At 42.6% G+C, this 23,362-nt stretch overlaps 1 protein-coding gene across 2 annotated transcripts in view; it reads right to left on the bottom strand.

Annotated features, from left to right (window-relative positions):
* Positions 1–22,968, bottom strand: part of GLRB (glycine receptor beta) — a 41,788-nt gene extending 18,820 nt beyond the window's left edge. For both annotated transcript variants that reach the window (XR_010025938.1, XM_063136423.1), the window contains exons 1-6: positions 22,952–22,968; positions 20,630–20,784; positions 5,317–5,423; positions 4,062–4,129; positions 3,296–3,525; positions 841–923 (exon numbers count right to left, since the gene is read on the bottom strand). Coding sequence is in view for 1 of the 2 variants with exons in the window: in XM_063136423.1 (XP_062992493.1) it covers positions 841–923; positions 3,296–3,525; positions 4,062–4,129; positions 5,317–5,423; positions 20,630–20,784; positions 22,952–22,954 (646 nt within the window). In the remaining variant the exon portion in view is untranslated. The remainder of the gene's footprint in view (positions 1–840; positions 924–3,295; positions 3,526–4,061; positions 4,130–5,316; positions 5,424–20,629; positions 20,785–22,951) is intronic.
* Between the last annotated feature and the right edge of the window lie 394 nt (positions 22,969–23,362).

The raw sequence follows: 23,362 nt of genomic DNA, 5'->3' as shown, positions 1-23,362 counted from the left end.
CTGCTTTCCCCTATGTAGGCTGCCACAGTCTCTACACTCTGGGGATGGATGGGTTAAGACCTTTATTACCATGCCATACTGATGTTCGTTTGGCCAAGGTACAGAGCAGGACTTTCCCTACTGTGGCACCCACCACATGGAATGATCTCCCAATTGAGATCAGGCGGCTTACTACAGTGGAGTGTTTCCATCCACAACTTCAGATACATTTGTCTCCCTGTGTATTTCCTTGAGTGTTAGCATTGCCAGCCACCTCTAACTATTTTAATTAGATATTTATTGTTTTATTACTATTTTATTGATTGGTTTTCTGCTACTTTTATCACACTTTTGTCTTGTCAATTGCTTTGGGATGTTTAAAAAATATGAAAAGCCGTATTTTAAAAATATTTATTATTAATGTTGTCTGTGTGGGTTACAGACACAGACTTTTTCTGAAATAAAATAAATAATTAACCTGAGGACCATGTTGAGGTTTTTCTTTTTTTAAAGGGGCACAATGGCACAATGAAGGCTTTTTATTTCATATTGTAACCCCTGTGCAGGGTGGGGGTGGTCGCAAATTTCAAGAGGGAAACACCTGGGGGAAGGTTTAAACCTCACTTCCCTGCGTACAGTAGGCCCAGTCCAGATTAAGGCCTTACACAGCTCTTCCCTGTAAATAAATCAAAAGTAGAGGGGCAGCTGCAATAGAAAAACTCCAAAAGGCAGAGGTCAATAGAAACAATTTCCTGGAAAACTGTTAAAAGTCCACATTAAACAATATTAGGTACTCCCGATTCTTGTTCAGTTTCTAAGCACAAATAGCAACTATATTTTATGCACATCTGATGTACATACAGCTCTCCAACTGCATCTTGCAATGCTGCGTATCCATAGGAAACAAGGTCAAGTCCAACGGGCAGGAGAGTGTAACGGATAATCTGGAAATACAAACCAAACGCTTATAAACAATTCAAAGTACCCACCAAGTTACAAAGAGAGTTTTGTTTTGTTTTTCCCTTTCATATTAATTAAGGTAGTAGATCAGTAAAGGAAACCATATCTTATAAGAATGGATTCAAATTATTGTTATTGTTGTTGTTGTTCTGATATATATTCGTAATGTGTCAGATTTCTTGTGGTGCTTCCCTGCCAATTTGCAATGAGAATCTGAGCAAATTAGAAGTGGCCTTTGCTAGACCTAAACGAAAATCCAGGCGAGAGGAGGAGGAATCCTGCGATGCAATCTCTGGAGAAGAGCCATCATGCCCGCCATTTTTTTCAAGGGCCGGATGCGCATGAACGCTCGTGCGTGCAGGTAAGGTGTTTTTATATATATAAAAAAAGGTTTCCCCGATCCCCCCGCCCCCAATCCCCCCACCCTGCCCCCGATGTGCGCAGTGCTCCTGGCACTTCGCGAGAAAACAAGTGCGGATCTGGGGGGAAACTGCTTACAGGGGCCACACGCTCGCAGTCTCAGGCTCAGCCGGAGACTGCGGGAAATACCGGGCCAAAAATGGTGCCCATTATCCCGGGGCAAGGGAGGGTTGATCCCTGCCTGAGCCCAGGTTCCCATGTGTCATCTGGACGCATAGGGGCAATCCCAGGTATCAGCCCAGGATAACTCCTTGTCTAGCTAAGACCTGTGTCCTTGCTGCTGTCTCCTTTGGATCCACGGGCCCATGGGAAACAGTAGCACAGATCACCATGCCACTGCCATATCAGCTTTGACTTTTTTCAGCCCATAAAGCAAGGGTTCAGACCTTAGCCCACAGGCCATATCTGGCCCACCCAGGGCTCTCCAGATAGCCCTGCTCCTTTCCTCTGGCCCCACCCCTTTCCCCTCCCCACACTTACACAGGAATAAAGAAAACTAGCACACATAGCTACATACTAGACAATTAGCGTAATGTGTAGTTTGGCCCTTAGAAACCAGTGAAGTCCAGTGAGTGCTGTGCTGGGAAGGAAGAGAAAGTTGCCACTGTATGGAGATGAGAGGGGCTGATGCCATTAGCAAAGAGAGAAGCAAGTTGGTGAAGGTGTGGTATGAGTGGAATTGGCAGCCTGCCCTCCAAGCCTGGCCCCTGTACTCCTAATAAGTCAGCACCTCTGCATGACCTTGACTCTAGCTGTCAACCACGTCTACTGCCTTGTGTCTCCCACCAGAAGGGATGTGAAGTCACTCTCTCCCAGCCCGTCTCTCACCTCACCTGCAAGCACTGGATCTGTTATTTAATATAACACTTAAATTCTCTTTAGGCTCTAGTGTCCCACAAGCATATCCATGATCAATGGCTTTCTTTAGTGATCTTGTGGTATTACTTTGCGTGTGTGCGGTCTGCATTTTTAACTTCATTTCAAAATAAGCTAAAACTCAAAGGAGAGCGGAGGAGGAGGACATTAAAGTTCACTTGAAGGCTTCCAACTGGCACAATATGTGACCTACATTTCACAAGTAAATTACATTGTACAAGTAAATGGTGTGGGTACTTCCATATCTGACCATTGGTGACTTCCAAAACCCAATGGCTCATGTTCTCAGTTAGTCATAATGACAGACTGAAGTTAGTCATACCATGTGTGACAAAAAGGAATTTTAACTCATGGGGCATGTCCACACCATGCAGTTCTCCTGGGATCAGCTCAGGAGCATTCCTGTGAGTCCATATGATGCACAGGTGATCCTGGGGGCAACCAGGGATGGCCAGAGACTTTCCCGTGGCCTCAGGAAGATCCCGAGCTCTGTGGGGGTGTGGATGCCAACCCAGCTTTTTCACGCCTCCTCCAGCTTTCAAAATGGGCATAGAGCTGTTCAGGGGGGCTTCGTGCCCTTTGCGGGTGGGAGTGCAGCAATTTTGCCATTCCTGGGATGGCAAGGGGGGGTTGGGCAAGGAGGTTTTTTTGTTTTTTTACTTATCTTTTCCCTCGGATCGAGGCCATGCGACCATCTCCCCTTCTAAAAAGAAAGGGTACCCACAATGCCCCTCTTCCCTTCTGGGATGTTGCACAGCCATATAGAAGCTGGGGGAGGATCACAGAAGGAGGTAAATCCGCAATCATCCCCCTCCCTCCCACTGCACCCTTAGGTATAGATGAGTCCTAGATCTTCAAGGAAGCAGTCAAGTTTTCTGACTACATAGCAGCTGCACCTTACTTCACTACTGATAAATGTCCCAATAGTATCATCTAATTGTTATGCTTATTAAACATATTTTATTATAAGAAAAAACAGTGCCCTACACATAATCAAGTAGCAGTAAATTAATCAAGGTCAGTAGTAAAACTTTACAGTTCAAAGTAAAAAAAAAAGTACCTCATGCTAACCAGGACGTCTCCATCACGGAATATAAACAGAAGAATATTTTCTTGAGTGACATCATGGAAGTTGGCATTCTTTTCATTTGCAAAGAATAGATCTGGCTTCCAGAGACACTTAAACATAGTGGGATCTACTGTTAATGAATCAGATCCTTTCCAGTCGGTGGGCAGTTTAAGTCGGGGATCATTCCATTTTTGTCTTAGGAAAATGTTAACTCTATAATCCTGTTTGAAACATATTATTAATGCATAGTTGACTGGCAGGAAAACAACATGCAAAGCCTAAATTAAGAAATATGTTTGGATAGTTTTTATCTAAACAACATAGACACACAATCATTACTGAATGTGAAGGAATCACTAAATCAAGATCAAACTAGTTTTTGAGACTATTTTTGAAAATGATGTTAAAATATTGATACCATATTGATATAAATCAAGATGCATATGCAAAAACCAAGGAGGTGGGCAATAACCTATTGGATATTTCATATTTCAGAAACCATCAAGGGACTTTACATATTTAGATCTGCAAACAATTCATTTTCAAGGAAGTTAAATGAGCTGAGAGATAAGTTGGGAGAAGAGGAAAGTGAACTCCCAGTATTCCCCAGCCAGGACGTTTTCTGCCTAAACGTGCATAGAATTACGCCCTTACTGTATTTTCTTTCAATATTGTTATCCACTTTGAGTGCTATTAGTGAAAAGGTGGGATATAACTAGTCCAAATAAATAAAATAGCCAAGAAACATCTGTCTTACCATAGTTGTCTCTTGTATTGATCCAAAACTGTTAATGAAAATATTGACTGCTACATCCACTGGAATTCCTAGAACATATCCATAAAAGAAAAGTTGCCAAGAAATACCATTTTTATTTTCTTCCCCACATTTTAAAACCTTTATTTAAATCTTTTTTTTAAAAAAAATGTATTGACAGCTTCTGGACTTAAGCGGTAGGTAGGAAGGCCAAAGAACTGGAAGCATTTTTTTTAGAGCTATATTCATGTGATGACTGAATACCAAATAGACATTTGAGATGGTGAAATGAGATCATTTTAAATGTAATTGGGGTTGTGTTAGGGAGTGTACAGATAGCCAGAAAGGGCCATGGCTCGGTATGATAGAGCACATGCTTTGCACACAAAAGGTGCCAGGTTATCCAGGTAGAGCTGGAAAAACTTCTGCCTGAAACCCTGGAGAACCATGGCTACTAGTCAGTATTGACAATACTGGGCTAGATTAACCAATGGTTTGCTTCAGTGGCTCAGTTCGGATAACACATTAGTCAACGCAGTGTGAAAACTCCACTCAATGGTGGAGTTATAAACTTCACCGTTGTGTGACTTTGGGCTACCATGGAGTTGAGTAAAATCCATCGCAATGTTTGATTGACAGTTCCTCCTCCCACCTCCCTCGGTCCTCCTGATGGTATCCTATAAGCCATTGCAGCAAAAAACCAATCCCAGCGGTTCTCCTACAGCGGCACTAGCTCTTTTCGCCACTCTTGCCAGAGAACTCTGTAGCCAGAGGGAAAAGTCAATGCAATGGAAAACTCCACGGAGCCCACCACACAACACGCCACACAACACTTGTGCAGGAACTCTCTACCAGCGCATGGAGTTTTCCCGTCAGACAACATGTTTCTCAACGGTGGTGTAAAAACTCCACCGTGAAGTTCTAAAACCATCGTTGAGAAATGTGTTGTCAGAACTGAGCCAGTATAAGGAAGCTTCCTACGTTGCCTGCTGGGGAAAGTGTACAGGGCCTACAGTCACAATACAAGCACCTGTCTTTTTCAATCAGGGGTCTAATCGGGAACTTGAGAGAGCAGCCATTTAGGTAGGGAAAACGACATGGAGAAAAGGATTACCCATCCCTCCACCCAACATCACTGTCCCATTCAAAATTGCAGCTGCTCCCACAAAGTGCTGTGATATTTTTTTTAAAGCAATTGGCTGTTGGTGCAGATATGTAGACCTTTAAATAACTTAAATAAAATTATAAATTAACCAACCTTTGAAATTTGGTCTTATCCTGGGATCATAACTAACCAGAAGTCTATTCAAGATGTTGCTGGTAGAATTAGCAGGTACCCTTGCAAGATCTTCAGGTGATTGTTGTCTGTTAAAAATAAATGATACTGGTTATTTTTGTTAGAAGCAATTGATCTACTATATTTGATATACGCTATTAAAAATAAACAAAAAGGACTTGGTGCTTTTGTCATTTATGTACACAAAAGAATAACATTTTCCCTTAAACTCCTGAAACTGACATGCAAAGCTTAAGCAAAAAAAGTTTTCAAAAATGGTCATTTTTCTCAATAACAAAAACAAGTAGATCCTGCCTGAATACAATCTCACACACGCCATTGTTCCTTAAACTGCTTTTGAACTGGGCTCAGCTGGGCTATGCAGAGCAGTTGTGATTCTCTGCCTTCAGAATGGGCTTTTTCAAAGTTTTCTTCCTTGTCTATCTTCAAAATCAAACTGTTCAGAAACAACAGTAGGTGTATATGTTACAGAGAAAGCCAGGTATATAAGCTACTGTGACTTAAATGTTTACTGTTTTCATTAACCAGCAACATTTTGCAACCCACTATCAGTGAAGGTAAAAATGTAAGCTGAAAAAACTATTTTTAAAAATAGCATAATCTTATCCATAGACTCAAGGCATGCTCTATGGAAGAAGTATATCCCCATGGCAGGGACAGAGAATGCCATGTCGTGTGTTTGGGGTGTAGCGGGCTGCAGGTGTTACTCACAATGGTCTGATCACCAATTCATAATATAGAGGCTTTGAAAAAAAATGAAATGGGGTTGGGTTCACTAGAACACATTGGCCTTCTATGAAAGTTGATGCAAGTGCGGCACCTGGGAGGGGGCTCCAGATCAGTGGTAGAACCCATGCTTGGCATGCAGATGATCTCAGGTTCGATCCCCGCCATCTCCAGATAGGGCTGGAAAAACTCCTGCCTGAAAACCTGGAGAGCCGCTGCCAGTCAGTGTTGACAATACTGAGGTTGATGAACCCATGGCGTGATTCAGCAGCTCCCTATGCTCCTATGATCTGGGCATCAGGGGAGACTTTTGTATCCATAGGGTGGCATGAGTAGCTTCCAAAACCCAATCACAAATCCTAAATTACCCAGTGGTAGTTTTACATACATGATTTAAGATTTCCACATTGAATAGCCTTTTGCAATGCGAGCTCCAACTTAACTTCAACATACAATGCATTCTTTAAAAAAACATGTGCACCAGTGATTAAACCACCAACTGTGGTCATAATCACAAATGTGGTCATTTTGTGAACCGCCCAGAGAGCTCCGGCTACTGGGCGGTATAGAAATGTAATAAATAAATAAATAAATAAATAAATAAAAATGACTCATTTATAAAATCCCAGGAAAATGTGCATGATACGAAGCTGACTAGGAAGAGGATGCCAAGTTGGCCAAGTTGTTTACACCACTGCAGCAGCAACACTTCTTTGCAGTCACCTAAAATATCAGGTTTCCAGTCATTTGTCCTCAAGTGAACATGGTGAACCTTCCCAATATTATGGAGATGTGTTGTATAGAATATGGTGGTCAATAAATACCAATGGGAATTTCAGAAACTGTTACACTAGCGAAATAAAGACCTCCAAACCATAGTTATATGCCAGCTAAATTAACTGATATACCAATAAAAATACAGACTACATATTGTAATGCAGACTAGATATTTTAATAGTAGTTTTTTTGTTTGTTTGTTTTTGAAAGGGTTAAGTAACCATCACTTTCTAAATAATAGCAATGTGAAACTGAAACGCTGGAAGGCCTGACCAAGTAGCTCTGGATTGGAAGCTCTCACTCGGACCTCTGCTCACGCCAGGCTTACTCAGAGATTGCCATGATAAAGCATCTTGCTGTCAACTCCAATGGCAAGAAGGGAAGGCTAAGAAAACCAGGGACAGATCTACACCAGTGTTTATAACGTAGTATAGTTCCTCTGATAACGTAATATGCTGTACCGGTTTAAAACGGGGCACACTGAGTCCCGTCACGGGGCACACTGAGTCATTATAACGCTACTTGCCTTTCTCCTTCCCGTTATTAATTCATTAAGCCAGGTCACACTGTGTCTTCTAGCGCTGTACGTTTGAGGTTCCCATGGTTGGTTTGTTCTGTGCTCCATCCACTTCCTCTTCTCCTCCATTCTCCCTCCTCCCCATTTAGTGCTATCTCTGCATTCTGATTTAGGTGGCGAAAGGAAGTTTCCATGCCCCCTTGAAAGCGATTGGCTGACAAGCGATGATTCAAAAGTCAGTCAGCAAAAACTATTACGACGTACAGAGCCATATACAAAGACTTCCAACGGTATTTAAACGTAACAATGAAATGAATAAAACAAAAGAACTAAGGAGAATACAACGATGATAAAATGTAAGAAACTGAGCATCATGTGACCCAATAAATTATCGGAACCCTTCCTTAATGTTATAAACCATTAGTGTAGCTCTGCCCCAGAAGTGGCAAGGACAGAAAACAATCAGTCCGTGGAAAGAGGTGATGCCCACAATGAGAGTCTCCTAGACAATATTGGTAGCTACTAGTCTGTCTCATGAGAATCAAACGGTGTTAGAAATTTAACAATAAGACAGCGATAACTTTAGCGGGCTAAAACAGCAAAGACAAAGTGTTAGGATAATAAAGCCTGCAGGGAAAACAATCTGTAAATATAAGGACATTTGAAAAATAATTAGAGATAGTAAAAATAAGCAGGCTCCGCTATTATTGTTTCAGAAATAAGCCATTTTTAAAAAATGGAAACAATTTGGTTTCTTTTCTGACCCAATACAAGGTGTGCAAATTGTCCACCCACATACCAGACCATTCAGCCCCACCCCAACTCCTCCCCCTTCTCTATCAACACAATTTACCAATTTGGCACAGCAGCAACACTCAGTGTGTGTCAAGAAGGAATGAGTGCTACCCTAGGCAGGTGTGGTGTTCAAAGAGAATGCAAAGTGAGTTTGGGGAATTGAGGAACAAGAGGAAGAATGGAGGAATTTGAGGCTAGGGTGGGATGGGGGGACAGGAATTCTTACCTGGTTTGCATTTTAATCTCAGCTAGAGAGGAATTGAAGGGCTTGCAAGTAAATCTTGCCTGTCTTTTGCAGCAGGCAAGTTCGCGGGGTGGTTGTAGCGATTACTGTTTCTAATGTTGCTTTATAGCTATTTAATGTATTTATGCATTGTCTTTCTATTGTTGCACACCACCTTGATAACATTTATGGAAAGTTGGCATGTAACTGAGATAGATAGATAGATAGATAGATAGATAGATAGATAGATAGATAGATGATAGATAGAGCCCAAGCTTGGAGAATTTTGCTGACATCCTTAGAAATACGTATTGTGAATCAATGCATCAATGCATCTTTAAAGACTTAGCACTACACAATACTAATAGTTCAAGCAGTAAACTTGAGGTACTGTTAGTGGGTGGTTCATCTGTCCGGCGAGGTGATGTTTGCCCTGTCCTGGACGGGGTTGCACTCTCCCTAAAGGATCGGGTCCGTAGTTTGGGGGTGCTCTTGGATCCAAAACTGTCACTTGAGGCACTGGTGAACTCAGTGGCAAAGAGCACCTTTTATCAGCTTAGGCTGATATACCAACTGCGCCCTTATCTGGACAGAGATAGCCTAGCTACAGTTATCCATGCTCTGATAACCTCTCGTTTGGATTACTGCAATACATTATACGTGGGGCTGCCTTTGAAAATGGTCCAGAAACTTCAACTGGTACAAAAAAGGGCAGCACAGTTACTAACAGGAACTGGTCAACGAGACCACATCACGCCAATCCTTTTCCAACTTCATTGGCTGCCAGTCCAGGTCCGGGCCCGATTCAAAATGCTGGTACCAACATTTAAAGCCCTAAAAAGCTTGGGGCCAGGCTAGGAACGCCTCCTCCCATATGTACCTGCCCGGACCCTAAGGTCATCCTCAGAGGTCCTTCTCTGCGAGCCCGTGCCAAAGGAAGTGAGGCAGGTGGCTACCAGGAGGAGGGCCTTCTCTGCTGTGGCACCCCGGCTGTGGAATGAATTCCCTAAGGAGGTTCACTTGGCACCTACATTATATGCTTTTAGACACCAGGTGAAGACATTTTTATTCTCCCAGCATTTTAACAGTCTATAAATAAATTTTAACTTGGTGTTTTAAATTTGTAATTTTGCATTGCTGCTGTTTTTATCTGGTTGAGCTTTTATATTGTATTTTATATTATGGTTTTATACTGTTGTTTTATACTTTGAATGGTTTTAATTTTTGTGAACCGCCCAGAGAGCTCCGGCTATTGGGCGGTATAGAAATGTAATAAATAAATAAATAAATAAATAAATACCTAAAGAGGATCTAAGGCAAAGACAATAGCCAGATAATGTGATTATCGTAGTCATAACAATATCCACACACGTGTGAATAGGTAGCACCAGTGCTTATTCATACAAAAAATGAATCCAAACCACAGAGGATCAAAAGTTTTTGAAGCTCGGATGCTAGATCCAAACACTCTGCAAAATAGGCTGTAATGCACATAGGTTTGGCCGTGATGATTTCATATTGGAAAAATTTGCACTTCATAGCCTCAAAGGTGCTCTGTATTCCACCCAGCCTCTACATGAAGAGAGAACAATGGTCCTAGATAACTGAGGATATGATGATAGTTCTAGAACCTTACACCAGCTTTTAAAACAAATTCTGAGGCCCCATACAGGTAAGCCCAGGTCAAATTTAGCCTGGAACTGGACATCTGGCTTTGTTTTTAGCTATTCAAGTAAATAATTATAAGGAAACACACACGATTCCCTTGCTTGGTCCTGACCTGGAGGAGTATAGCTTCAATTTATTCCAGACTCCTTTTAAGTTGCTGAAGAGAAGTTAGGACCAAGTGACAGAAGAGGATGGGGCATTGTTTTTGTTTTTTAACTGGACATACTGGATGTTTTCCAAAGGTGACTCCTGCTACCATAGAAAACAAATGTTTAAGAAAAGGTTGTCGGTTCCTTAATCAGATAATTCATATTAAGCCATGGTGCATGCTGACGTTTGGGATCTATCTTGACACTTAAACGGTATAGCCTTCGGCAAAGCACCTCTTGGAGTTTCTGGGTGATTTTGATTACTGTAATATAGCATTTCAAAACCACCACATAATGAGGCTTTGCACACCTCCTCGAATAATGCAGGACATATACTGGCCATCCATTAGGAAGCTGCAGTTGCCATGAGGCTCAAAGCCCTGACTGCTCAAAGGCAAATAAGAGCTTGTACATCTCCAGCAGAAGAAGAACTGCTGTGGAATGACTGTTCCCTCTCCATTCAAGAAGCTAGAGATGACATGAGGTCAGTAGATAGGAAATCACACAGTAGCAAACACATTCACAGCACAGGATGTCTGGCAGTGATTAAGCAGCAAGACACAGCTGCATACAGGCAAACATAAGAACTGACATCTTCACTATCTTTCACTTGTTCTCCTGAGATCAGACTCACAGCTCTCCATGGTGCATGCAATGCTGTCTAATAGCAGCCACATAAATTTGATCCAAATTTTAAATGGTAGATTGCACTATGGTAGAGAAACCCACACCAATCGAGTCAAAGTGCCAATCAGAATGATAAAACATTAAAAAAAACCCTCATTTTTGCAAACTTAATCAAATATATATGAGCAACAGGGATTCAGCTTTTTTTAAAGCACTACAAATCCCATGCTGCTATGTGCCTTTATTAAAGTACATGTGTGTGATTATGAATCTACTAGATGTTAATAAGAACATAAGAAGTGACATGCTGGATCAGACCGAGGGTCCACCTAGTCCAGCACTCTGCTCCCACATTGGCCAACCAGCTGTCAACCAGGGACCAACAAAGCAGGACATGATGCACCCATGTTCCCCAGCAACTGGTGCACACAAGCTTACTGCCTTGGATACTGGAGGCCCGGGCAAATCTATTTCCTTGTGTGTTATCTACAGAATCACTGCCGGGGCTCTTTATAGAATTTATGGTATCACTAGGAGCTTTTTCTTCTGTGTTCCTCCAATGCAAGAGACCCCCTGTATCCTTAGGGAAGCTGCCACCACATATTAAGGGATTGTTTTCACAATGATAGCATGTCCCTGGCATAAATCCAAGGGAATCACTTAAATCTGCTCAAAAAGTGCAATTTTATTAGGGTAGACTAAGCTCCCCTCCCCTCCAGCACACACTCCAAGACCAAGAGCAAAGGATGATTAGCTTTGACACAACGATGACGCAGTTTTACCCCACTCCAAGTCAAATTCCACTGATGTTCGGAGACGCTGCACAAAAGAACACCAGCAGGAAGGTGAATTACTGCTCTACTATTCCCCTTTCTTCTCCTGGACTGCTACCTGTTCTCTTTAGTGTTTGCTCAGGTGGGCTATACTCCCAGGATGTAGTATCAGGTATGAAAAAAACTACTAGAAAAGAAAGAAGAAAGAAGAAGAGTTTGTGCTCCAGTTGTGGTAGTGGAAGATGTTAGTTCCTCATTTCTGATTAATCAGCTCATCCTTTTAATCTGTAACCAAACCATTAATCGCCTAAACATAGTGATTAATCCAATAATACCTTCAGGTTTAGCAATGAGGATTTCAACTTCAGTTCCACAGCTTGGAATTCAGAATATAATGATACTGCAGTTTTTCATCAATTTTTTTTACTCTTAGAAATGATTCAAATTATTAAAGGGAAGGGCTTCTTTTTATATCCATGCAGGCTACAGATCAACACCAACACCTGAAATTCAATGTACGTGTTGTGAGCTGGAATCAGTCACTTTGAGCACAAACTGCACAGCTTAGGATCAAAATACCAGATGTAGCACCTCTCCTGGCATTAATCAACCTGTACACTACAAGCTCCATCACACCACTTTTTCCCCCTGGGTTGTCCCCACACTATCTGCCTCCATTTTGACAGCATGTCAAGTGCTGATGAGTTCCATGTGTGTGTGTTGTTGCGCAATTTCAGCATGTACATCCTTTCACCTGTGCGGGTTCACATTGCTAACATACCACCCTGTCTCCTCCCTTTTCCTTCCACTTGCAGTTCATTGGTTCTTGTGTCTGGGAGGGACTTTGAGATGGACATGGGTTCCTTCTCCCGCCCTAATTCTTATTTTCCCTTTATTATTATTATTATTATTTCTGTGCAAACACAATTGAATGCAATTCTGTAATGTTGAAATGGTGTAACGATGCAACGGTGTATTTAAGGGATTAAGGGATTAGGGAAAGTCAACCCCTTGCATGTTCACGGTCTGGTCTACCTATCCTCATTTCAACGAAGTATTGTTGCACTGTAAAACTTAGGAGAAAGGAGGGGGAGAAAAAGAATGCACAATGTTTTCCCTAGGAAAACCAAATTGGAGGACCAAAAGTACGATGGACCAACTCAGTTAATCCTGTACCAACGATCCAGCAAGTGTTCCCAAGGAGAATGATGAGGAAAGGAAATTGAAATGGCACGCTGGAGAACCACTCTGCCCTCTGCTTTTATCAGCGACAGTGTCCTACACACACACCCTTCTACATTCACACTCCCAGCAGAAAAATCAGGACAATCCGAAATAGCATCGAAAAAGAAATTATACAGGAATGGATCAGCGACGTTAAAGAACCAGTCTTCCTCGCACAAAAATAAAATGGAAGAGGAGGGGAAAATGGCACGATTACAGCAAGATCACAGCCGAAGGGGTACAATGTCATGTGAGTGCCGCGCTGCAAAACCCGACACCAGGCATGTTGAGAGTGCGTTAAGACGCTGGTGTGGTAAAGTTCTAAGCTCAACATCTGAGGGAAGCTCGGAAGGTAGCCACAAGGGAGAGGATCATTCAATAACCCACCAGTTATTGAATGATCTCCCTGACAAGGCTTGCCTGGTGCCAAAACTATTATTTTTTCGGTGCCGGGTTAAATCTGTTCTCTTCTCTCAGGCATTTGGCAGCATACAGATGAGTTTAAAATAATTATTGATCATCTTGGCTGATGGTTTAACAGATTGTTTTTAGATATATGCTGTCTGGTTTTATGAAAATGCCTTTCTCTTTGTATTTTATATAATGTGTTTTTAATGGTTTTTAATTTTTGTAAACCACTGAGAGATCTCTGCCTGTAGGGCAGTATAAAAATGTAATAAATGAAATGAAATGAAATTGCTGGCCTATTTGCAGAATCAGGGTGGTGCAATAGTTACAGTGTTGGACAAGGACTGGGGGAAGCCAGTTTCAAACTCCCACTTAGCCACACAGCTCAGTTTATCCTAGTTCACAGGGTTATTGCAAGGATAAAGGCAGGGTATAAATGCAATAAATAAAGCAGTGTGTATTTCTCTCTCAATAATGCCCAAGCACCACTGATCAGTTTGTGCTCACAGCAGCCAATTCACAAGGTTGCTTTGCCTTTTGCACATTCGATCCATGCACGAATTGGAAGAGGCTTCCAAGGTGGTCTCATCATGTATACCAAGAGCAACTCATTTTCTAAGTTCTGATCCTTATGTAGCAAAAACAGCATCACCCACATACAAGAAGCAGGTATCAGCAAGCTTGGGAGGACTTGAAAGTTTGCAGAAGTAAGGAGGAGAGAGAGAGAGAGAGAGAGAGAGAGAGAGAGAGAAACTAATGCAGGGGAGGACAGTTTGATCACGGGGTGGGGGAGGAAAATGAAATGGAGTATCCACAAAAGGGGTATGACTGATTGACATCATGAACAGGAACACTTCCCTTTGCAACATTTTGTTGCAGGTCCCACTTGTTAGTTATAAATCCAGAATCTTATTCTGATTAATTACAAGTTTCTCAAAAAGGTCTCATTTGTCTTCCATGAGTTCCAGATGCAGGATGGCCAATTTCTGGAACACATTAGAAATGCCCAACATGTATCTAGGAAATTATGGGGCAAAGAATTGCAAAGATCCTGGAGAAATACATATCAAAAATCATCTACTTGGTTACAAGTATGAGGGAACAGCATGATACACAGTTGTATAGTTGCTGTATATCTGAATCACCTTCTGAATTCAGTCAAGGGAGCAGAAGTTGTAGTGTATGTACAATATATGTATTATCCTTCACTATTGTGTTCTATATGACTGATTTTATTATTTCAGATCATCTTTTCCCATTTACACATTCCAACAAGCTCCAAAACAGGAAACATCAACCTCACTTCCTGTTTTTATGCTTTTTCTTTAACATTTGAAAAGGGAATTCTCATTGCTGTGGGAAGAAATACCAAGGTCCAGCTTCATGAGAGGCCCATGTTGTTGTCTTATGTGGGGTTGCCAGGTGGAACAGCCCTACGTTCATCCTGTAGTGCAGCTGGTGGTCCCAGGGAGCCACGCTGCTTGCTGGGAGAGGCCAGTGAGCCAAAGAGCAGTGACAATTGGTCCCAGGAGGCAGACTGGAGAGGGGCCATTCTCTCACTGGTCTATCTCCAGGGCATAAAAGCAAGACTCATATGTGGAGATGGACATTTGTCAACTTTACTTCCCCACCCATCTCCCTAGGTAAATTGTTTGTAGTTGCTATGGTCACATGTTGGCTGCTGGTTGTTACCCACCAGTGAGATTAGGCCTAGTGCAATGGGCTTTTCACCTTGCCCATAGCAATGTACATGATTATAATTTATGCAAGTACAGTCTTTTCTATCTCTGTCATGACTCTGTGTGTGTGTGTGTGTGTGTAGGCACTGGAAACAATTGGGCTGGCTCCAATTTGGAAGGATCAGAGATTGTGGAACCTGCTCCCAAAACAGGGGGACTTTGGAGTGCAGCTGCCATGCTCCAGCTTAGCTCAGGAGTTGAGATGCCTGCTACACACCCAAATAGTGAGAGGGGCCTTTACACCATGTACATTGATGGTGCTATATAAATAAATAATAATAATTACAATTATATCCCAGGTGGTCCACCAGCATGTAGGCCGGGGGGGGGGGGAGGGGTGAAGGGTAGAGAATCGGTCAGCAGTCAGGTTGCCTGATGGGTGAATCCAGCTTTTGCCACTGCAAAAGCTATTGTAAGCTGTAGCAAATAAAGGTTGTAGCCATTTTTTACCCTAAAGCCTGTGTAAAAGCTTGTGGCCCTTAAAACAGAAGAACAAGCAACCCTCTATACTTTGGCACAGAAGCACAAATTCATTCATGCATCCTGGCACGAAGCATGCAAAAGATCTCTCATGAAATAATGTTCCTGTTTCAGGGCATTAAAGGCTTAACTACTGCCAAGGACATGATAAAACAGCATATTCTATATCCATTATTAAATGATGGCATAATAACACCGTCGCTACACTGAACAACACACGTTCAGACTTAAAGTATCAGCTACCAGGCTCAATTTAAGGCATATATTACCAGACATAGCCCCGGAATCTGTATTAAATGGGCACATCAAAAGTACACAGCCATTTTCTCATAGTAGCCAATGAGGTCCATGGTATTTGTACAAGTGAACAAATGGTGAGTTCTTGTAAGTGAACTTGTTATAGTATTACATCAATCAAAGGGGTTGCATCTCATTCAGTCCGAGGCCTGAATTCAATTTCAGAGAAGCTCTCAGGGACCACATTCCAGTGGTAGGTGGGACTAAAGGCAAAGGGGGCAGTGCCAAAGGGGAAAAGGGGTCAATTCACCAAAAATACCAGCTTATTTTAGCTAAAAGCTCTTAGAACATTAGAACATAAGAAGAGCCCTGCTGGATCAGATTGAGGGTCCATCTAGTCCAGCACTCTGTTCACACAGTGGCCAACCAGCTGTCAACCAGGGACCAACAAAGCAAGACATGGTGCAACAGCACCCTCCCACCCATGTTCCCCAGCAACTGGTGCACACACGCTTACTACCTCAGATACTGGAGATAGCACACAACTATCAAGGCTAGCAGCCATTCGGGGGTGGAGGGGGAGGATCTCACAATATGCTGATCGCGAGATCCTCCCCCTCAGTCTACACGTGGTGCGTGACATCCCGGGAGGAAGAGGATATCATGCCTGCCATATTTTTTTTTGAGCACAGGAGTGCTCCAGCACCAAAGTGTTTTTTTCCTAAACATCCTTCCCGCTCACCCCACCCCACCCCCGACGGGAACAGAGCTTGCAAGGAGCTGGGACGAAACCAGGATGGTGGCCCACACCTCCCGTGGCCTCGGGACGATCCTGAAACTGCAGGGGGGGAAGGGATTAAAGCCGTCCCGGTTATCCCGGAGCAAGGGAGGATGATCCCTCACTGCCGCCCTCCCTGGGATCCCCTGCGCATCATGTGGAAGCACAAGGATGATCCCGGGGTGATCCCCAGGATATCCCAACATCTAGACATGCCTATTAATAGCCTTCTCCACCAGGAATTTATCCAACCCCCCTTTAAAGCCTCCCAAATTGGTGGCCATCACTACATCTTGTGTTACTACCAGTAACTCAGGCCACAATCCTCTGCATGTTTACACATAAAAAGTCCTACAACTACCAGCAGCAGGGGAATGATGGGAGTTGTAGGACCTTTTTCTACCTACACATGCATAGGTTTATAGCCTAAGCCTTAGGAGGGGCATTTCAACCTTTTTAGGATGGGGAAGAAATCACACAAAAGCCAGGAAACCACCAAATAATAGGCTATTGGGGGAGGGAGCAGAAACCACCTGGTGACATGGAGAAGGGGGTGTGGCCATCTGTGAAACCCCAGGGGGCTGGTTTGGGACTGCAGGTGGGGCCAGATTTGTCCCCCAGACCTGAGGTTCAACACCCCTGACATAAACAGCACCCTAACAGTTCCTGTGCCAGCACATAAATGCTTAGAAGGGGAGGGACTTGCCAATTGCTGAGCCAACATAATGTCATAGTTCATGCAGCTATTCCAGCAATGCACACAGAAACACCATCAGTCACACTAAGTGTTCTCAGCACTCATTGTGGTTTCAACCAAAGTCAATGAGAGATACCATGAAGCTGCCCTGTAATCCTTATATCAGATCAAAGCAATGTATACCAAACATGGAATTTTCATCAACACATCTGAAAAAAGGGGAAGGAAGAAGAGGAGGAGAAGGAGATCATAGTTAAATGGATAGTACTAAAGCCATCATTCTAAAAGCAGAATACAAAGGAAGATGAGCTATTCAAGATGAATTTGATGAGTCTTTTGTGAACACAAGCATAGAGCAGAATAGTAGAAACAAGCTGGCTGAGTTCTAAACAGACAGAAGAAAAACCTCTCAAACCAGTCAATAATTACATAACTTAATCTAAACAGAAACATGAGTAATCATGGCAAGAATTCTCTTATTTGGAAAATGGGAAAGCATTTCTAGTAAATATTTGCCTATGACATAATAATTAACCTTTTTCCTTATGCAGGTTCTCATCTCCGCAGTCCCATCTGTTGGCTTCATATTGCTACTAGTCAACTTAACACTGGAAAATAGAATCTGGCTGACAACCTGCCCTGAGACAACAATGTAGATACATTTTGCAAAACACCGAATTTTACCTATACTGTCCTGGGAAGCTGACCAGCCCACTTTAATTAAGTGCTTACCCAAAGCCCTACTGTGATGCTAAATTTCCCAGTGTAACTATTGTCCTTAAATAGAGATAACATATTATAAAACTGGGATGTACATAAATCTCTAATAGTAGACTTGCTAAATTATTGTAGAGGCCCATAAAATGCTTGTGCCAATATAGTGTAATTTGCACAGCACTTTCCACAGAGATATAAAATGGTAACTACTTCCTTATAATTAAACTTCAGACCATCGAGCAAATTAAGTTATTATTATTATTATTATTATTATTATTATTATTATTATTATTAGACAAACTATTCTTGTAGAAGTGGGATGAAAGCTTTCAGGTTGTGCAAAACATTTTTTTCAAGTGTATGTGTTCGAAACAACAACAAAAAATAGGCTATTTGTGTTTAGTGTGGCTTTTTATGCAGCCATGGGTGACACAGGCAAGCATTTGCCAAGAGACAACTTCCCTGCATGTGCTTTTTGTAAGCCAGTTGTTGTCTGCAGACAAATGTTGAAGAGAATCTCCTGCTTCCCCAGAGATGGTAATTAATTATCCTTCAGTAAATGGTTGTCTACATTTACTCTAGATGTGGTGCTTTTCAGAGAGAAAAAAATGGGTAGACATTAGAGTCAACAATATGCAAATTAGATTGGAAACCAGGCGCTTGTAGTTAAGATTTGTCCAGCTACTTCAGCCTTCTCTGACCTCCAAATGTTATGGACCACAATTCCCAACAGCCCCAGCCAGCATGATCAATGGTCAGGAGTTATCTGGAGGACATCAAGTTGGGAAACACTGAGCTAATTAGTTGGGAGATCCTGTTGGATGCGGATCTGTGGGGATCCTCCCTTTCCCCTGCACCACCTCCTACCCCATTCAACTGGGTCTCATAACCTTGCATATAGCATTTTCAGGACGCTGGAAAGGCTTATCATGGGGATGAGGGTGCAGAGAATTCCCCTTCCACTCCTAAATCTGGATCCAACCCAGTAAGTGAAATTCAGCTTTTTCACTATTTTTTGACCTCATTTCTTTCTTGTTCTCTGGACCCTTCCTCCACAATTCCCTTACCTTGGCAAGAGCAAATAGCCATATTTTCATCTCAACCCTTTATTTCCTCCTCCACTCTTTCTCCATTTCTTCTTTCTTTAAGCATCTGCCTCCTTCCCACTTCATTCTCCAGCTTCTCAGACCATTGCCTTCAACAACCTTTCTTCTGTACACTTATCCTCTATCTTTTATCTCTACTATTTCCTCATTCCTTTCCCACTTGTCTCCAAGCTTTCAGATTTCTTGTCTCTCCTTCCTGCCAACTTCAGACAGCTTTTCTATACATAGATTTCTGCCATACTATCTGACCCTTCGCTTTCTTCAAAAAAGTTGTATTGTATAGTAATTTTCTGTTATAGAGTCCTCTACATGGAGCACTTACACACACACACATACTATGAGAGGATTCAAGTTGTAAGGGCATTCTAGGCAAAGAGTCAACATAATCTATATATGCTACTTAAAAATAGAAGAAGTAGTCCATTTAGGTCTTACACAGTTTTGGAAGACTTTTGAAGGAACAGCAACTTGAAGAACATTCTGCACAACTCAATTATTCAAAAAGTAGCTATTTGTTATCAGTGAACAGTTGACAAGCTACTTCAGAGTACTAATTTATAACATAATCTATTCCCAGTCTCTAACATTGTGTTTACATGAATAAAGGCTTCTGAGTTTGAATAGGGATTACTGAGGAGTAATAATACCATTTCCCATTCAGAAAGATGGGAAACATTTGTGAATGGAATGACAGAAGTTAAAAGCAGGCAAAATATGGCACAGACACCTACATATTGGGGAGTTTTTAAAATGTGAAATATTTTACCTTTTTGAATAGGAATTCACACTTTTCTTTGAAGTGGAAAACTTATTTTTAAGACTCTCAGGGGAAAAAAAGGAAATTAAGGCATCATGCCTGAACAAAGGTTGTTCATGTGAACACACGATTTTTTTTTATGTTTAAGGAAATGTTTTTAATGTATTGTCTACCAACCAGAGATTAGGCGGTTGAAAAGTAAAGTAAATAAGGCCTACTGGTGAAATGTGAATACCCAGAATAATTGTAAACATTGACACAATTTCATCTAAAAAAAAAAAAATCATTTCAGCTGTCAATAGTGAAACGTTTTTGAAGACACAAATTTATGCTCGAAGCATTTTCACGGGAAGTCTAAGAACAGAATATGGAGTATAAGACTGGGATCCAATTGTATTCATATCGCAGTGGAGCAGAAGGGATTTCTGCTCTCCACTGCAGCCTCCCCACTGGGGTCCCTCTGCACTTGAGGGTTGGGTGTCCCTCAAGAGCAGGCTTGGGGTTGGGCGCTGCGTGAGGGAAGTGAGATTGGGGTAGTCTGATAGCCTTCTTGCTCAACACTTGTTTCTGACCTTTACATTGCATTATATTATTATTCTCGAATATAGTATTTTTAATCATAGTGCTCTAGTTTTGCTGCAATGATTTAGAGCAGCTGTCCCCAACCAACTCCCATCATCCCCAGCCAGCATCCTCACTGACAACTTAAAACATTATACAACTGTGCACTGGAACTCTGTGTATTTGAACTCTTGTTTTATGGGGAAACTACAAGTTCCACTTCACTGCATGCCATGTCTTGTTGTGAAATGGTAAAACTACAATCAACACTTCTTTCATTATACATATATATTTTAAAATATGTAAAGAACGTACGAAGGGCAGAGATACTGTTTCTTTTTTCCCTTCCCTTTCTTTGAAGATTTTTCTTTGGAACAGACTTCTTCAACGTATAAGGAGAAAAAAACAAACACAAGTATTCCCAGTAAACACTTCATTGTGGGGACTTTAAGCCTGGAGCAAAAGTTGATCTACAATAGAGAAAGGAAAAAAGTCTGTATTAATGTGGTTGAATGTGGAAATAAGAAAAACTTCAAACAGGAAGTTAACTTTTAAACTGTGCAAACACTAAATATTCATATGTATTGCTAAAATGATCAGCTACTGGATATAATTTATCTTGTTTCCAAGATTTAGAGATGTCTAAACTAGACTTAGAAATGTAATAACCCCATTGTAATCACTTAGCCTTGGAAGATGGCCACTGAGTTTTAATTATCCCTACAGACTTTGCAACATGCATTCACTATTAGAATGAGCAAATGTGTAATAGTTAGGCATTTATTAATATGGACCTGGGGTTGATGTGCTTGCTGAACAAACCTGCATCTTCCAAAAGAAGCTACATAATATGGAAATACACCTATATGAACATTTCAAACACTAAATCTTACATTCACTCATATATGCTGGCATACACATCTTCACATCAATTAATAGAGCCTTTGACAAGTAACACTTGTGTTCTAGGCTTTTAATAAGAAATGACATATGAATTCAAGGCTTTGTCCTTCAAACAGTTACTTGCACTATTAGTTCCATTAATGTCAGTTAGATGTTTTAGTAAGGTACATCATGTGCCTGTTATTACAATGAATCAGGCAGCAATATTTACTTCAGTTAATGTTATTATTAGGGTTTTGTTTGCTACGCCATTTACAAAGTGAAACAGAAACTGCAGGTGTTACCTGCACCATTGAAAATATTTTACTATCACACCGTATTTGAATGGCACTTGCTTACTGAATATTTAATTTCAATGGATTTCCAACAGCGCTAATAATACCAAATAATGTTCCTAACTGCACTAACCGGGGGGGGGGGATCTCTCCGTTTTATGATCTCAGCATCATATGCAGGTTTTTCTCCCCCAACCTTCCCTCTCTAAAGCAAGTGATGGAATATTACAGCACCAGCTGCATATCTCTATTTCCCCATCCTTCTTTTTCTTCCTTATACTAAATGCAGAAGCTGCACACATTTTTTCTCTTAAAAGCAGAAAGATATTTATATCTCTTCCATTGCAGCAACAGAAGACATTCTTGTCTTTCTTCCAAGAGCAACAGAAGAAGCATCTTCTTATGCCCAGAGCAACAGCAGCCGGGGCTCCCAGCCAAAGGAGACATGGGGCTCTCCATTCCCACAGCCACACTTTGATCACAAGGGCGTTCTCCCTGCTGCTGCAGCAGCAGCAGCAGCCATGGTGATGGTGGTGGTGTCTCCCCTGTCCCTCCAGTGACATAGCAACAAGGTCCACCTGCCACCCTCCCCTACATCCACTGCTACCAAGGGACTTTTGTGACCTCTTTCCCGGTATATGAAAACATCAACAGACATTACTGAGGCAATAAAAAGCAGGCCGTGGAAAAAGGAAAATTGGAGGGTACATCTTTTAAATGATTTTATTTTAAAAAAAAAGCAATTAAAATTGATTGTCTATGTAACCTTGGCAACAGGTGTCCCTTACTTACTCCCACACCAACCTCCACTATTATAGGGCTCCCCATTATCTCAGCTAAACAACAAGGCCTTTGGACACCATGATTCTCTTGCCAAAGTAATGACTTCTACCTCTGTCCCACTGACCAAAAACAGCAACAGGGTGTGTGTGTGTGTTTCTCATAAACCATTATATTCACGCTATACAGACCTTCCCCAGATTTCAACAGTGGGGTTCCAGAATCTCTCCCTACCCCAATTCTCCATCAAAATCAGGAAGAGGGAACCAAAGAAGTCATGCCTCCAGCCCCACACGTGTTTCCTTCCTGCCTGCCTGCCTCCCTCTCCCCCCTCCCTCATGTCTCTACCCTAACAGTTCCAGTGGGTCCCCAAATCCCTTGCCAACCGTGGAACGAGCCGGGCCATGCCAGTGCCATGGGCAGGCGGCGGCCACAACCCGCCAGCAGCTGCAGAGTGCTGGCCGAGGTACTGAAGGAAGGTGCTGCTGGAAGGGGGGAAGCCCCATTTGCCCACCTCTGCAGGGCGGACGCAGCGGCCCACCTGCCGGTCTCCTACAGCTCAGCACCTGCAGTTTCCCCCTTCTTCTGGAAGAGGGTGCGCAGCGTGGATCAGCCCCCGACTCGGCGGCCCTTTCTGCCAAGGTGCGGGTGCGGGTGGAGGGGGGGGGGTAGGACTTACCATAAGCCAGGAAAAGATGCTTCAGTCCGGGCTGCCACCGCCTCGCTCACAGCCGGAGACGGCTGAGTAGCCTGCAGCGGGTCATGGCCAAGCCGAGGGGCGCGAGCCGGCTGGAGGGCAGCAGCACAGCGATCGCTCGGCAGCGGCCGCGGTGCTATCAAAATGAACCCTGCATCAAAAAAGCGTCCATTTTGCAACTGAGCATGTGCGCACCGCCCGAGCGGCGGCTAGGGAGCATGTGCAAGCGCTCCGCACATGAGCAGTGGCGGGGTGTGAAGCCGCTGCCCTGGCTGAAGCCTGCCCTCGCTTTCAGGCGCCGCTTCGTTGGCTTTAAAGCGCACGGGAATGCGGCGGCGGCGGCGGCGGCGACTGGAGACACGGCGAGGGTTGGGCCAGCATCCTTTCGTCCTC

The sequence above is a fragment of the Elgaria multicarinata genome, chromosome 10, assembly GCF_023053635.1.
Source record: "Elgaria multicarinata webbii isolate HBS135686 ecotype San Diego chromosome 10, rElgMul1.1.pri, whole genome shotgun sequence".
In the NCBI taxonomy this organism is placed as follows: domain Eukaryota; kingdom Metazoa; phylum Chordata; class Lepidosauria; order Squamata; family Anguidae; genus Elgaria; species Elgaria multicarinata.
Note: the sequence above shows the minus strand (reverse complement) of the source record. Positions and strands in the feature narration are given on the sequence as shown.